We start from the raw sequence: 17,691 nt of genomic DNA, 5'->3' as shown, positions 1-17,691 counted from the left end.
GGAATGCAGTGTACGACAGCGTGTTCCACTTCCTGCCAATATCCAGCAACTTTGCACAGCCATTGAAGAGGAGTGGGACAATATTCCACAGGCCACAAATCTATGCGAAGGAGCTGTGTCATGCTGCATGAGGCAAATTGTGGTCAAACCAGATACTGACTGGTTTTCTGATCCACACCCCTACCTTTTTTTGAGGTATATGTGACCAACTGATGCATATCTGTTTTCCCAGTCATGTTAAATCCATAGATTAGGGCATAATGAATTTATTTAAATTGACTGATTTCTTTATATGAACTGTAACTCAGTAAAATATTTGAAATTGTTGCATGTTGCATTTATATTTCTGTTCAATGTATATACAGTATATGGGCATGTCAGGAAGTTATCATATATGAAATGCTGAATAACGAGTCAATTGTGTTTTGTCAGTAGGCTGCACTGTCTGCAAAAGTGGTTGATGTCTGGAAGTAAAGCAATAACAACCTGCAATAATTAGCATTGATAATAATAATAATTAATAATAGCTAATAATGTACTTATTATTAATAATTCGATCATTCTAACAATCATCACCTATATTAATTTATATTTGTAAATTAACTATCTTACAATCACAACTGACACATAAACGGGAGCAAAGACCGAAATATGGCACTATTATGCAATGATTGCGAGGTGTTACAAATGGGCTTCCTGTTGTTAAGCTATACAGATTCATGTAAAGGCATATTTACAGTTGCCATGGGGCAATTCATTGATTCTAAAATCCTACGGTTGGCGCATTGACTGCTGATTCAGTACAGCCATTACAGTGTTAAGATAATCAACAGAAAAAATGCGATGGATTCTGTTGACCCAACAACGGGCCGCCCATTGTTAAAGACGTCCCTCTGTCGGTGAAGGGAGGGAGTGGTCTGTTGGTGCGAGAAGTGCGTGTGGGTGCTCTTTTCAGGACTAAACCACATAGGCATAACCACCGACTAAAGAACTACCTTTCTCCCGACACGTTTAAGTGTTCTGTGACCATAATGAAAATAAATAAACACATATCGATTAAGAAGGCCATGAAATAGGTCGACCACTTCTGCTCTCAAATTGCTGGCACTCGTCAACAAGACAGTAAACAGGACTGTTCAACAAATTACCGAACGACAGTGCGCGCGCATTCATTCGTTCATTTAGCGCGTCCCCTCATGAGCACTCACTTACTCATACTCTCACATACATAGGCTACTCATCAGGGAGAGGGAGAAGGAAAGAACGAGCGGGTCAGAGGGGGAAGAAGGAGGGAGCGCATACAGCAAAACTGTATAGCCTAGGCCCCTCTGTGCAGGGTATTCCAAAATATTTTAAAAACATTTTCAAATGACATAGAACATAGCCTACACTAGCAGCATATTGGCACAACTAGATATTCTACGACTTGAGTAATTGTTCATACTGGAAACATCACCTGCTAGCCTAAACCTTTTTGACAGTGTTATGCGACGTTATGGACTAACTGCAAAGTGTCTATGATGTGAAATTCAGAATAATGAAAAGGACAGGTCAAAATTAATTGATTGTAAACAGTCATAAAGCCCTTATAGCAGAAAATGAACAAACAAAGTAGTAGGAGATTGACTAAGGGATCCAAGATGGCGTTTAGGCTACAGGGGAAATATATCAGATGAACATCTAAAATAAAAACAACCAATTGGAATGTTTCCTGTTGTAACAAATGTAGCCTATATCACTGCGCATTATACGTGTATAGCCATGGGAAATATGTGATGATCCACACGTAAATTAGTCATGTCGTTCAGTCGGCTCTCCTATTGCCTACCAGCCAATGAACAAAAGAATGTCATCAATGCGCCCTATGTTAAATGATAGTGTGGTTTAATATAGATAGTTGTCGCACTCACACTTGAGCGAATACCCCATCAAATATCAGACAATCATGATTATTTTATGAAAATTGACAGATTTCGTGAATTATTATCAGAGAACCAAATCTTTGGAGGTGTTGGCAACTTTCCTGACAAAAAGAGCACAGTGGCGTGGAGCAATAGTGCCCGTTTGTTTATTTCTCATTCCGCCTTAAAACATCAAATAAATTAAACGTAACCATTCCACTAAATCCCAGATAAATCTATATTAACAACAGATGCTTTATCCATACATCAGATAGTCTGTCAATTAATTTATAGGAGGTTTAACACTAAATAATCTCAACCACGTCACTCAAAGTCAATGGCCGGGCTGTGTTAGTTCGAAAATTATTTCGGTGTATTAAAAGCAAAAACTAGCTTTTGCATCGGTCAACCCATGTGCATCCGTTAAAGTATTGATTCGTCTTCATTATGCATTTGTCATTTTTCTATTCGGTTCCGTCTGTTTGGGTCAATTTAATAGGAATTCTGCAAAATTGATCACAACGCGCTGTGCTTCGGGTAGGTTTTCGGGAAATAAAAGTTTGTCGGTCAGCGAATTATATAAAAACATTTATATGACAGTGAAGCCCAAATTGTCTACTTTCAAACCATGCGGTTTTGTACACATATGCAATACCAGACTTTTTAAATTTTGCAAGAGTTCGAGGATGAAGAAACACAAACGGGACTGCGCGAGTTCCATGGAGCCTGCTGGATCAGCTGCTGGCCGTTGGTGTTCTCAATCACGTCCGCGCTTAGGCTTCATAAAGTCAGAGGAGCGCTTGTAGAATAATATACATTAAGAGACAATCAGCTGTGACGCTCCATCGTGTGTGTCAAACATATAGTACTCACAACTTTTTTTATTATAAGCTTTGCGTTCTCACAAACCAGGACCTTTTCTGGAATATTATACGTTTGGAAATATTAATTTAGAAACGTGTGACGCTCTGTGACAGACGTTTGCCGGGAATACTCGAACTGAACCTGCATATTCAACCAATTTTAAGAGTCAACAATGGCAGAGACGGTGGCAGCTCCAGCCCCAAAAGCTAAAAAGGCGAAGGCACCCAAGAAAGCTGCTTCACACCCGAAATACTCGGATATGATTATGGCGGCCGTCCAGGCAGACAAAAGCCGTGGAGGTGCGTCCAGACAATCTGTCCAGAAGTACATCAAGAGCCACTACAAGGTGGGAGACAATGCCGATTCCCAGATTAAGCTGTCTCTGAAGAGGATGGTGAGTGGCGGGGTCCTGCGCCACACCAAAGGCATCGGCGCATCAGGCTCCTTCAAACTGGCTAAAGCAGAGGACACCAAAAAGGCGCCTAAAGCTAAAGCCGTTGTGAAACCAAAGAAGTCGCCTGTGAAAGTCGCCAAGCCCAAGAAGGTAGCAAAGCCCAAGAAGGTGGCCAAATCACCAGCAAAAGCCAAGAAAGCGAAAGTGTCAGTGAAGAAAGTGAAAAAGTCCCCGAAGAAAGCGGCACCAAAGCCCAAGAAAGTAGTAAAGAAAGCCAAGGTAGCAAAGCCAGCCAGGGCAGCCAAGCCCAAGAAGGCCAAAGCTGCAAAACCCAAACCCAAGGCAGCAGCCAAGAAAGCCACAAAGAAAAAGTAAAATGGACATTACAGAGAGACTTGTAAATACTTTGAGGAAATGTTTCTGTATATGTCATATTATTTTTGTATGGTCTCATGCGAATTGATCAGTTTTTACAGATCGTTTTCCACTCCATTGCACTATATGATGCTGTAAAAAGTGGGTCTGGAATTAAAGCATTTTTTTTGTAACAGCATTAATTGTTAGGCTACTATTTATTATTCCTCTCTGAACCTTGGAAACCTGAAGCATATGGACCTGTTAGAAAATGTATGTGACACTAATCAGGAATTATTATTGATTAGGCTATTGGAACAAGTGAATAGTTATTGTTCTCTGTGCACGAGGTCATTCTGAAAATACACTTGTTTCAATAGCGAGCATTGTTGAGCTACACAACGTATAGAACTGTGTAGGCATGGAGGTCAGCAAGATTTTCAAGTGATGGTATGGCTCCAAATGTGGACTCTATGCTACTTTTTGTAATCCAACCATGCCATGTTCCATTAATTCAGTCTATTTGTAATGAACTGCAGACTATGTATTGCATCACTTTTGAAACTGTTTATACTGTAATACAATAAACTTTTCTCATCTTCTAAATATGTCAATTTATTAGTCACATTTTACGCATGCATACACGTCTACAAATGCAGTTCTCAACCCTAATTTGAATGAAATGTACAGATAAAGTAATTGAAGGCTATTGAGGAAAGAAAGAACGAGTAACTAATTTCCACGCATATACAATTTTTCAAAACGAGAGCTTCCTTGACATTTGCAAGGAAGCTCTCGGTTTTGACTTTTTTTTTTTATGTGCCCATATCCAAACTGGTAATATCAAGAAAGGATTATATGCCGTTTATGTGACCTGACTGAAACTATTGTCTAGATTAACCCTAAAAATACCATAGCCCATATGATTAAATAAGATGGTCCTAGAATATGCCCACTTCAAGGCTTTTTTTCTTATTGAATTGACAACATATAGGGCATCACATTTAAGACATCAACCAACACTCTACTTACACAAACTGATTAGGCTATTAAGGTTTTAGACATATACCGATCAATTACCAACAAATATGACAGTATTAAGAATGAAGTATTAAGTAGTGTTGTTAATAAATTAGACTTATAAATTCTTTATGTTCTCAATCTTTGAAGAATGTACATTTTCTAAATCCTGAAACAAGCCCAAGGACCCTATCTAAAAGGCCAGGAACTGAGGAGCTCAGTCATTTGTCTCTATACTGATGACTGGACATAGCTCTGAGCAATAGGTGAAGCAACATTCTTTGTTGAGCATTTGTTTTCAGCTTTTTTTCTGTCCTACTATACAGTGCAGATGGGAATTGGAAAAGGAGCGGAAGCCACCCCTAAAGAAAACAAATGTTCCTTCCTGAAGTTAACTCGATACCTCCATCTCCTGGTTGCACTCTGTATTTTCTTTCCCACCATGTTGTTGAAGCGGTTTACAGGGCAGCAGTTAGAAACCTTAAAAGGACAGGAATATACAAATGTCCTTTTCTTCAAAGTAGTCCAATGGGCACTTCCAACTGAGACTCACCCCACACTAGTTAGTCGAGTCGACAGAGATTATGTTAATGTCAGCTTTAGTGTAATTTTTCAGGAAATGGCGTTTCCATCAGGAATGTGACACTAAAGACCTGGGGCAAGCAGAATCAACATCCGCTGCATCATCAAGACAGCTGCTTTGTGAGAAGATGTTAACCCATGTTCACATATGGCCATTTTTTTGTAAATAACATCTGAAAACTACCAGTGACCTGGCCTTGGCCCCAAGTCAGATCAGGTCCACTGAGGTCATGGGCCTAGTGAGACAGTGGAGCTGGGCTGTGGAGGTGTAAACAGAAAATCTGAACCATTTTGGTAAAACACAGGTAAGTCTCCGGTGAAAATTCACCAAAACATTTATTTTCTATTACTTCTTAACTTTGAACATCAATATTTCAGTTATTCCACTTACTGCTTGTAAAAAAGGGAAGCAGTCTTGGTTGGTGACAGGTAAGAGTTGACCGAGCCCATGAGTTCCATTTGTCACCTATAGCAACAGCTATTTTGCATTCAGCAGTCCAAAATGTTAAACATGCACTGGAGTCAAGACAGAAGTCCATTTGAACTATAAAATATGTTTTAAAAGGTTCGTCACTTTGTTAAATATTATTTGGTCACAATATAGTGAAATGCCGGTATAGTATACCTGCAAAGTGCCCTAATTAAATTCAGGTGACGCTGAATGCTCAAGTGCAAAAGAGCACAAAAAATGTAATAATAAGTAGAGGGCCTCTCAGAACTTATCAAAAATGAGTTCTGTGATACATTCAGTATCCTTACAAGAAAGCATAACCATTATGTTAGGCCAGATCATCTAACATCTTTATGTCAAACTTGTACAATTTTGTAGAGTTTTGCACACAATCTATTTGATCATTTAGCACACATTGAACACAAAGCACCAGTGTGTGCGCACACACCAACACACACAAATATCCCCAATATGACAGTCATGGATACATGTTTGGCAAAAGGGTCAACAATCCATATTTTTCCTAATTTTTTTTTTGAAAAAAAAAACGGCAAATTAAGTCATACAATCAAAATCTTGACACACATTAATTTATGCGTGCATGCAAATGAACATGTGCACACACACACACACACACCACACCCACTCAATTCATGGCTGATTTAGCAGAAATACAATTTTCGGCCTAAATTCCAATTTGTGGTGAATGCACGTAAAAGATAAGACGAGGCAGATATTTTCCTTTGAATGATCATTTGGAGTGTTAACTTGCACGGGGGCAGGATTTAGATTTAATATCATGAAATAAGAATGACAGCAAAATAATGTGGATGTTTTAACACTACTGATTTAGGATGCATTACAGACTTCAGTGTGTCTTTTTCATCAATCCGATACAATATAATCACTTCTCTTCATGCACAACAAGACATTGCTTAACCTCTTAAAAAAAAAAACTGTACATTAATAAATTGATTTAGTTCGTTTCACCCACAACCCTAGTATAGCAGAACCTAAAGGAGTGATAGCATGTATTTTACCGTTACGGTCTGTAACATGGAGGCTTTTGAATTAGGCAAATCAAGTCTGAAAGTCTATCTCAGTGGCTTGTTCAGTGGGAAGACACGTTTTTGCGGGGCTCCTTTTGGGACTTCCAGCAACTTCCCAGCATTGAGCTAGAGTGTCTGTTGCTCGGTTACGTCCTTGCAGCATGCTCCTCCATAGCTGGTGCTTTAAGGTTTGGGGTTGCTTGACAGATGGGATCCTCTGTCTTCACTCCCCCCAGGGTTCGTGATACGAACTGTATGAATTCGCCATGTTGCTCTTTGGTTTCTAAACAACACCAGTCTTTCTGAAGTTTGATATGTTTTTCTAAATTCCCATCTCATTTTGGATTTATTTTCTTTCCCTTAGGAAGTACTGCATATTAAAAATAAAATATATCTATGCATTTTCCTCCTGAACATCTTGTGGATGCATGTGGAAATGTCTTGGGTTTGAAATGTGGTACCTTCCTTGTATTTTGCATATCCTCATTTGATAAAGCACCCATATATTTGTAGCAGCTCTTGGGGGAATCATTGCATTGAGCACAGGGAGTGTACCGCCTTAGCCTGGAATTTGACACCATAAGGCAGAGCAAGCAAGGTAGGAGGTCAGAAGAGGGTGAAAGAAATGGTCACAAGCCACTATTTTGACTAGTGCAACTAGTCAGTGAAGAGGACCTGACTATCTGGAGTAGTCAGGAATAGCAGAATAAAGACGAGGAGAGGGACAGGGGTGGTTGGTGTACGAATAACGATGAAGTAAATTGGATGAGTTTTGTCTGTCAGGTCTAGATGGCTAGTTTATCTTGATGGCTCGTTTGTTTAGACGGTTGGTCTGGAGTGTTGGGTTTTGAAGGCTGGTCTGGAGATTGGGGTTGAGGGAAAAAGAGGGGGGGTGGGGCTCCAGTCAGGAACCCAGTTATTTCTGTCGGGCGAAAGCTCTGTAGATGGCGAAGCCTAGGACTGTGACTACTGCTGCGCCTAGCGTCACTCTCACCCAGAAGGAGGTGTTGCTCATGTCAGAGTCGTTCATGTGTCTGTGAGGGGGGGGGGGGGGGGACAAAGTAATCAATGAACTGACAAATGAAACAGCATAAAGGTTCAGACCACTACAGAGTATAAAGTAAAATGTGACATGAAATTCTAGTTTTTCAACACTGAAACGCCAAACTATAGATGAAATGGTGATAAACAGAGATAATTGTTAGTCACATGTGACAGTCAGTGTACTAATACGTACGGGAACATGGCGACCCAGGCCAGCTTGGTGTAGATGTTCTTGCTGGTGGAGTCCAGGGACAGGCCGGAAAAGGGGAGTGGCGTTGGCAGCCGGTGTTTGTAGCAGAACTCTGCTGGGGTCATCCCGTGGAGTTCTCACCTCGGGGAGGTCTGCCTTGGAGGCCACCACCACACAGGGAATACTGCTGTTCATGTAGTGTTGCTACAGATAAGACATAGATATCTGTGGATGAAGAGAAATGGGGTGTGGTAAAGAGAAAGAGGATGTGGGTAAGATAAAAGGGAGGGAGAGGAAAATAAAAGAGTAAAAAACATTGAAGAACAGACTCCTGATCATTTCATTGATACACATTCTGTTCCTTTGTGAAAACCAGAGAAGCTCTGAAGCAGACATGAGATACTGCTCCCCTTGTATATACTGGCACAGTAGTCGAAGGAGTGGGGGTCGTTTGTGTCATACATGAGACATGCTACGTCGCACGCAGCGTCCGACGCCTTTAGGAACTCCGTTTCCACGTCCACCTCGTAGAGCTGCCAGGAGGAGACGACAGATTGGAGGTGAAGCTACTGTACTCTACGAAAAGGTCAGAGTTGAGGTTACAGTAAAAGATAATGTACTCACGATGAGGAACTTCTCCTGGTTGCTAACTTGGACAGTGTTTATGGTGTAGAAGGAAAAGGCACCTGTGGAATGCTCCTCTCGCTGAAATAAACACACAGACCCTCATAATTTCTTGTAGTAATGCTAGTAGTTAGGGTAGGTTTTCAACATAATTTCTCTGCTCGAACACATCATATTAATAATGCAGAATGGCCTTACAATGAAGAGTTCAAGGCGTACTATTAGTAACAAAGTACTAAATAGTTCCTCCAGGAATTCTGTATCGCTATTTAGTCGAAATAATATTTAGGCAAACAATAGTAAGATGACCGTACCGCTGTGTTTCGGCCAAGGAAGACCTGAAGGAACGCAGACTTCCCAGTCCCCCGCGGTCCAATCACCTTACAAAGGAATACTGACCACTGAGTCTGGCCCTTCTCCAGGTCCACGGCCTTCTCCCGCATCACTGCAGAGCCACACACACATGGAAAGCACCAACACACACAAACAAACACATAGTAGGGACAGGGAACCATTGACTAATAAAATGGAGTATTATCAAAGCATTTAAAACAATCATATTTCCCCCTAGTTAATGTGGGGGAATGCAAAATCTGATCTAAGATGGTGGGGGTAAGAGTAACCTTGGGTGTTTTGGAATTATTTGAGCTATTGGCCCACTCCCACATTTATAGCAGGGTCAGCTAAACCTGCTCACCTCCGTGGTACAGACTGAGTGCGTGTGAGGTCATTAGCAGCGGTGAGACTCTTACATTACGCCACCCTACCCTAATCCTGGGAAGTTCTACCCTAATCCATGCAGCCACGCCCTCAACTTTACACACGCACACAAACATAAATACACACTGGGAGGCCGGTTGAGGTTAATTGACCATTTGAAGGATGCGACTATGGAATTATTATTGATAACCTCAAATGTGTACATTTTGTGTTAGCAGCCCATATGCTAACTAAACCACACATTCAATCTCCACACCAGTCAAACTGCATATTCAAAGTTGAACTTTCAGTCATTGTACATCCACAGAAGGCATACAGACTGTATATAATTATGTCTGTAGGGTCTATACTGAACCAGATTATAGTTCTAATCCTCTAACTACAGCGAGTGAGGTTTATTTTGGCACTAGGATTATTGGTTCTAGATTACATACATACAGTCCACCTTCCTAGAGAGGCTACAGGATAAAAAAAAAGATGTGTTGACATGTGTGCAGACACAGACAGACCCACACTTGTGACTGCAGTGGTTTGGGTGTTCGGCTGAGTAAGGATGGTGTAGCCCAGGTATACCAAGTACTCCAGGCAGCGATGGATGTCAAGGTATGCTGAAAGAATGTATACAAAGGGAAGTCACATTCGTGAAGGTAGAGAACAGAATACAAACCACAGAATTAGGAATTAGAGTACTAAAATGGACATGAACCTTTTTATGAGATAAAGGTCAGCCATTTTGGTCAGGGAGTTGGTCAACCACGGTTTGCCAGTGCTGTGCTAAGATATTGTGTAAAATAATGATTTTGAAGAATTGGCACTGTATGTTTGTTAACTAGCCAGCCAACCAGTTTAAGAGGAATGCTTCCATAAATGTTTCTAATTAGCTGCCAATATGCCAACATTATATTCAAACAATGCAGTCAATTAACAGCCATACACTGGCTGAAATCAGTTGATGATAGGAATTAGACAAGTTGTAACTGCAAAAGTACTGATATTGTATCATATCATAGCACACACAGCTCCCAAGAAAATAAAAAAGTTTACATTTATGGTCTGTTTACATACATTTTAGAAACTATTTATACAGAACATGTGTATAAAATCTGTATGAAATCTATTTATGATTATATGACAATAATTCCTGTTGTTTGCGACAGCTTATTAGGTAAGCAATGCACAACTCTCGATTTCTTACATAGTATTATTATTATTAGGCGTGGTTGCGAAGCACAAATCTAGATTTCTTAGGTGAAATAATACTACGTCTATGTATTACACCCGCTCTAGAGCTTAAACAAGTTAAGTTATTAACCCCTTAGAACCCAAAGCGGCGTTTCTTTAAATGATTATATAGCGGCCTCGACACGGACTTGTTTGTATAACAATAATATCTGTGTCAATATCACAAAATTAACTTGCTAACAACCCGTTGTCGAATTCTGCGTGACTGTTGTCATCAACCAGAAACTTGGAAGAGGCTCCAAGATTGCAGCTTGAGCACACGCTTCCTACCGAGCACTGCATACCAATTTTTGAAGATCGTTCAAAATAATACAACTTGCACAATTGGTGGCTGACTAAATACTTTTTTGCCCCACTGTATCTTCAGTCAATAAGTATTCAACCCCTTTTATGGCAAGCCTAAATATGTTCAGCAGTACAAATGTGCTTAACAAGTCACATAAGTTGCATGGACTCACTCTCTGTGCAATAATAGTGTTTAACATGATTTTTGAATGACTACCTCATCTGTACCCCACACATACAATTATATGCATGTCCCTCAGTTGCGCAGTGAATTTCAAACAGATTCAACCACAAAGACCAGGGAGGTTTTCCAATGCCTTGCAAAGAAGGGCACCTATTGGTAGATGGGTAAAAATAAAATAAAGCAGATATTGAATATCCATTTGAGCATGGTTAAGTTATTAATTACACATTGGATGGTGTATCAATACACCCAGTCACTACAAAGATACAGGTGTTGTTCCTAACTCAGTTGCCAGAGAGGAAGGAAACCATTAGGGATTTCACCATGAGGCCAATGGTGACTTTAAAACATGTACAGAGTTTAATGGCTGTGATAGGAGAAAACTGTGGCTGGATCAACAACATTGTATTCACTCGACAATACTAACCTAATTGACAGAGCAAAAAGAAGGAAGCCTGTACAGAAGTCTACCCGAAACATTTGACCCAAGTTAAACTATTTAAAGCAATGCTACCAAAAACGAATTGAGTGTATGTAAACTTCTGACCCACTGGGATTGTGATAAAATAAATAAAAGCTGAAATAAATCATTCTCTCTAATATTATTCTGACATTCTACATTCTTAAAATAAAGTGGTGATCCTAACGGACCTAAGATGGGGAATTTTTACTAGGATTAAATGTCAGGAATTGTTAAAAACTGAATTTAAATGTATTTGGCTAAGGTATATGTAAACTTCCGACTTCAACTGTATGCAAGCCGTTTCATATGACAGATATGAACATCTCCGTTAGAAAGAGGGAAGAGGTAAATATGCTGGTAAATATATGTAAAGCTACTGTAGGATGGGTTGTTAATGACTAGGACTGGGCATTTGGCTTCTGGACAACAAAAGAAAGTTGATATGAAAACCAGGAGCGAAATGCTGTGAAACTTTCTTGGTTTCTAGCTTACACCTCGATCACGCCCGACAGAGTTTTGCATTTTGGTGCACTAGAAGTACATTCATTTCCAATGGAACGCTGCAATTGCGTTGCAGAGGTAGTTGCAGTGCGTTCTGTGTGGTGCATGCCTTGGATATATCAAACCTATGTGTCAAATTGTATGCGTAGACGGCTTGACAGAAATGGTAGCAGAAGGTTTATGTTGAACTTTTGTTGCACACATATCCATATGATGCTGCGTAACATTTGCTGTAATAACACTGTCGGTGTGATCTAGGTGTGTTGTTATTAACCGTTTAGTGCTGCTCCTCTCTCTCCCACTGCTCCACTGCAGCCTGCATCTGTGAGCTGCTCATTCTGACTAGAGAGAGCCTTTAGTTGAGGTAAGAAAGCTACTTTCAAACTCTATAAACTCACTGTACATGACTATTTCGGCAAAATAATCATTCCTGTCGACCTGTTTAAAAACAGACAAGATTTGTTAAATTCTGACACTAATTTAACTCTACTAAATTATGCAAATTCACATATACTATTGTCATGACTGGCCTGTTCGGGTCAGGTTACCGTGGACCACACTCCTACAAGAGACATCTCTCATACCCGCTGGAGGGGGAGAGATCAAGAGGTATGTAGGTAGGGGTTCTATGACACTGTGAATCTTAAGGCAGCAGACAAAATCCCTTTGTCCTCTCACTGGAGGAATGGAATGTGTGATGGGCCTATGGAGAATCTACCTCAGAACAGTAACATGCAATAAATGGACATATTGTCCATATGTTTCGTCAGCCAAAATGGTAGTAATGTCAATAGATGGAATATGAAAATGAATGTCGTTTTTGTTCTGTTATTAAAAGTGAAATGACAACGTTATAAATGGAAACCTTGGAAACATTGTAACTTGAAGAGGTTTGACAATATTTACCTGATGTTTGCATACTGTACGTTGTGTGGAAAATATCTAGATCAAAGAGAATGTTTTTGTAAAGATGAAATGTGAAGTTCGTTGTCTAAATTGGATCTGAGTAAAATCCAGACCTTGCCTCGTAACTAGTTACGCCCAGAGAACTTGCCCTAAAAGGCAGAAACGCCCATTTCTGACCCATTTCTGACACGAGGACAAAACACATGAGTTAAGAATTAACATGACTAGGTGACCATGAGCTGCAGCCAAGGTCCAATTTGTTGTAACCCCAAAACGCAACACAACATTGAAGACAAAGGAACCTTTAACAATTTATGCTACGGATGAGTAGCTGTGTCTACTCTCCAAGGAATCATGTCTACACTGCTTTCATTCCTACGCTGGAGCCCTGAGCTACATGGCTGGCAGTCCTCAGAAGACCCATTCAGAACAAGGGCACGGACATTGTGTGGACAGTCAGAGAGTTACACCCGGTAACAGCAGAAGCGTCGCCATCAGAAGAGAATTCATAACTCGGTCCACGAGGAGATACCGCATCGGGGACCTTCGACACGTAATTACATCATTATATTCTGACCCATAAGAGCTGCAGTTCTGGGCAAAGTTAGAGTTAAACTAAGCATAGTTTACAAATGTACCCAAGTGTGCTTTTCTCTCGTGCACTTTCTCTCTTTTTTGAAATCCCCATTTTGTGTAACACGTTTCATATTGTGTTGGCCCGCTAGGGACCTGTTTCATTGTACTAAGTTCTAATCAATAGCCTAGACTGTGTTTGTGTATCTTATCATTTTAGCTTGATAGTAAATAAATAATCAACTCAATTGGTGTGGTACAGACTTAGTGGGACTCGGGTTTGTGCGGATTCCTGGATTATGCGATGTTCAGAATGAGACTGTAGAGAAAATGTATTAATTAGCGACTGATGTAAAATCAATATTCTGAGTTAATTTGGGAAATAGAAACTCAATAAAGCCAAACTTTCCCATGGTGCCCCAGGTTACTGAGTTAATAATTACCCGATTAATTTAATCACGTAATTATAAACAGTTAAACATTCGATGAACAGCAGTCATCACATTAATCAATCCAACGTCACGACACTATAAACTGATAAGCATGACTGGTCAAATGTATTTCTGGCAGCTAGCTGAGTAATGGCTTGGGGGTAGAAGCTGTTAAGAAGCCTTTTGGTCCTAGACTTGGCGCTCCGGTACCACTTGCCGTGCAGTAGCAGAGAAAACAGTCTATGACTTGGGTGACTGGAGTCTCTGACAATTTTATGGGCTTTCCTCTGACACGTCTATTAAATAGGTCCTGGATGGCAGGAAGCTTGGCCCCAGTGATGTACTACAGTCTACAGTCTGTAGCGCCTTACGGTCAGATGCCAAGCAGTTGCCATACCAGGCAGTGATGCAAACGGTCAAGATGCTTTCGATGGTACAGTTGTTGAACTTTTTGAGGTTCTGGGGACCCATGCCAAATCTTTTCAGTCTCCTCAGGGGGAAAAGGTTTTGTCGTGCCCTCTTCTCGACTGTCTTGGAGTGTTTGGACCATGATAGTTCGTTGGTGATGTGGACACCAAGGAACTTGAAACTCTCGACCGGCTCCACTACAGCCCCGTTGATGTTAATTGGTGCCTGTTTGGCCCGTCTTTTCCTGTAGTCCAAGATCAGCTCCTTTGTCTTGCTCACATTGAGGCAGAGGTTGTTGTCCTGGCACCACACTGCCAGTTCTCTGACCTCCTCCCTATAGGCTGTCTCATCATTGTCGGTGATCAGGCCTACCACTGTTGTGTCGTCAGCAAACTTAATGATGTTGTTGGAGTCGTGTTTGGCCACACAGTCGTGGGTGAACAGGGAGTACAGGAGGGGACTAAGTAAACAAGCCTAAGGGGCCCCAGTGTTGAGGATCAGCGTGGCAGACGTGTTGTTGCCTACCCATACCACCTGGTGGCGGCCCATCAGGAAGTCCAGGATCCAGTTGCAGAGGCAGGTGTCTAGTCGCAGGTTCCTTAGCCTAGTGATGAGCTTAGTGGGCACTACGTAATTGACTATTCTTACAGTTTTAAGGTGCAGAATGCTGTGTATGGATGATCGACAGGGGGGTTCTATACAGATGAGCAATGCCAGTGGAACTCCGGGAATTTAGCGCCAAAAAGGTGGAGTGAGATCTGTTTCAAACATCACAAACCAAGTGACAAGTTCTCTGACAGCACCCCAGTCTCTTCTCCATCTCTACCTCCAACTCCTGCATACCACTCCCACAACACACTTAAGAAGATTTTGGAAGGGGCCGATGTTCCAGTGGGGAGCCTTCTGCACACGTGCATCAAAACGAAACCAAATAGTCAGCAAGTTCCAGCAGCAGCCTCATGGTGAACACGGCATCAACATGCAAGTGCCAGAAATGCTTGCTATTTCATGATGTTTTTGTTAACCTGGAGACGTGTAAATGTGCCCGCTTGGAGGTCACTAAATCACAGAATGCCTCCAATGCATGGTATGATGCACGTAAACTTCAGATCACTGCTAGCTCAGCAAAGAAGGTTCCTGTGCGCACCTCAACAAATCCCGACAACTTTGCATCATTGTGCAAAATGTTACGCAGCATCATCTGGATGTTTGTAAAAGAAGTTCAACATTCACCTTCTACCATTTCTGTCAAGCCGTCTACGCATACAGTTTGATGCATAAGTTCGATAAATCCAAGGTATGCACCACACAGAACGCACAGCAACTGCCTCTGCAACCCAATGCTGCAAGGCAAACGCAGCGTTCCATTGGAAATTAATTTACTTCTGGTGTACCAAAATGCAATGACACAGTCGGTGTGATCGAGGCGTAACTCTGTGCTCCAAATATGTTCATCTATGTGGTATCTAGGCTCAGGGCCTTTAAATAGTTATTATATTTTGTGCCTTGTAAAGCTCTCTCTGCCAGTTCTACCTTATCGTTATTTTGTTGTCTTGCATAGTTCTCTTCATATGCACATTTAGCTGATTATATTTGCATAATTCTTGGTGTTTTTTTAATGTCTTGCCTTGTACAGCTCTCTTCATACATGTTTTTCTAATACCTATGATTTTAATATTTTTATTGTACCTTGAATAGCTCTGTCTTTTCATATGGCACTTCATGAAAGTATCTAAACATACCGTAACTCATCTTGCACTTGGCAAATTATGGTGTTAATAAAAACAATATGAAATTGCACTGACATTTTCTTTGATATTTAACATTTTGAAATTAAGGACAAGGAGGCATGTCTAAGCTTTCAAATGTGTTTTCAGTTTGATTCTGGGTTTGGTTTTCAAGGGCACAAATTAAGAAAACAGTGACCTTGATAAACAGTTGTCTTCTCTCTTGGTCTGTTAGACATTTTGGTGTTGAAGAAAATTAATTGTAAAAAGATTTAAGGCATGGTAATTGTCAGGAACAGGCAAAGTTACAGTACATTTCAAATGTAGGAACATTGAAATTATTCAGATTAAATAGCAAACTATGTATACACACAGTGCTTTTGGAAAGTATTCAGACCCCACATTTTGTTACGTTACACCCTTATTCTAAAATGGATTAAATGCTCCCCCCCCCCTCTCAATCTACACACAATTCCCCATAATGGCAAAGCAAAAAAAAACAGTTTTTATTTTATTTAAGAAAATTTATAAAAATAAAAAACAGAAATATCACATTTACATAAGTTTTTGTACCCTTTACTCAGTACTTTTTTGAAGCAACTTTGGAAGCGATTACAGCCTCGAGTCTTCTTGGGTATGACACTACAAGCTTGGCACACCTGTACACCTGTATATCTGCCAGGTTGGATGGGGAGCATTGCCGCACAGCTATTTTCAGGTCTTTCCAGAGATGTTCAATCAGGTTCAAGACCGGGCTTTGGCTGGGCCACTCAAGAGACTTGTCCCGAAGCCACTCCTGTGTTGTCTTGGCTTTGTGCTTAGGATCGTTGTTCTGTTGGAAGGTGAACCTTGGCCCCAGTCTGAGGTCCTGTGCGCTCTGGAGCAGGTTTTCATCAAGGATCTCTCTGTACTTTGCTCCGTTTGTCTTTCCCTCGACCCTGACTAGTCTCGCAGTCTCTGCTGCTGAAAAACATCCCCACAGCATGATGCTACCACCATGGTTCACCGAGGGGATGGTACCAGGCCAAAGAGTTCACTTGGTTTCATCAGACCAGAGAATCTTGTTTCTTATGGTCTGAGAGTCCTTTAGGCGCCTTTTGGCAAACTCCAAGCGGGCTGGCATGTGCTTTTTACTGAGGAGTGGCTTCCGTCTGGCCACTCTACCATAAAGGCCTGATTGGTGGAGTGCTGCAGAGATGGTTGTCCTTCTGGAAGATTCTTCCATCTTCACAGAGGAACTCTGGAGCTCTGTCAGAGCCATTTAAGAATGATTGAGGCCACTGTGTTCTTGGGGACCTTCAGTGCTGCAGAAGGGGTCTAATACTTTCCGAATTAACTGTATATACACAGGATCTCATGTGGATGAAATTATAGTGTATAAAGTTACATTTCAGATGTATGAATATTCTCACTGCTCACTCGGCATCCTCGTGGGTGATCTCACACTGCATGTTAAAAAGTGCTGCACAGATTCTGAGGACATTGTCCATTTTGTGTGTCAGGTTAATGGGAACAGTCTGGGAGAGGATTTTGAACACCTTGAGTCATCTGATAACTCTCTCAACATTAGCTATCCTTCTCGTGCTTGTGACATCCTCATCAGACAGCTGGTCTCCTGAGTGAAGGCTGGTATGGCAAGGTTTACCTTTCTCTCATACAGCAGATGTCGGATGGTGAAGCCCGTCTGCCATAACTTCATCGCCAGGCCTAATGTATCCCAGGAAGCCAGAGTTTTGGGTGATGAAGTTGTCACTGCATCTGCCTCCATATAAAGGAGA

General features: G+C 41.1%; 1 protein-coding gene and 1 pseudogene across 1 annotated transcript; one reads left to right on the top strand and one right to left on the bottom strand.

The window, feature by feature from the left end:
* The first annotated feature begins 2,712 nt into the window (after nt 1-2,712).
* On the top strand, nt 2,713-4,119 carry LOC139376423 (histone H1.0-B-like). The gene has a single exon (XM_071119002.1). It carries the CDS (start codon nt 2,938-2,940, stop codon nt 3,532-3,534), a length of 597 nt encoding a protein of 198 aa, XP_070975103.1. The 5' UTR covers nt 2,713-2,937; the 3' UTR covers nt 3,535-4,119.
* A 3,412-nt stretch (nt 4,120-7,531) lies between these two features.
* LOC139377104 (mitochondrial Rho GTPase 2-like) overlaps nt 7,532-17,691 on the bottom strand; it is a 49,458-nt pseudogene continuing 39,298 nt past the window's right edge.

Source organism: Oncorhynchus clarkii, chromosome 20 (assembly GCF_045791955.1).
Source record: "Oncorhynchus clarkii lewisi isolate Uvic-CL-2024 chromosome 20, UVic_Ocla_1.0, whole genome shotgun sequence".
In the NCBI taxonomy this organism is placed as follows: domain Eukaryota; kingdom Metazoa; phylum Chordata; class Actinopteri; order Salmoniformes; family Salmonidae; genus Oncorhynchus; species Oncorhynchus clarkii.
This window is presented reverse-complemented; position numbering and strand designations above follow the sequence as displayed.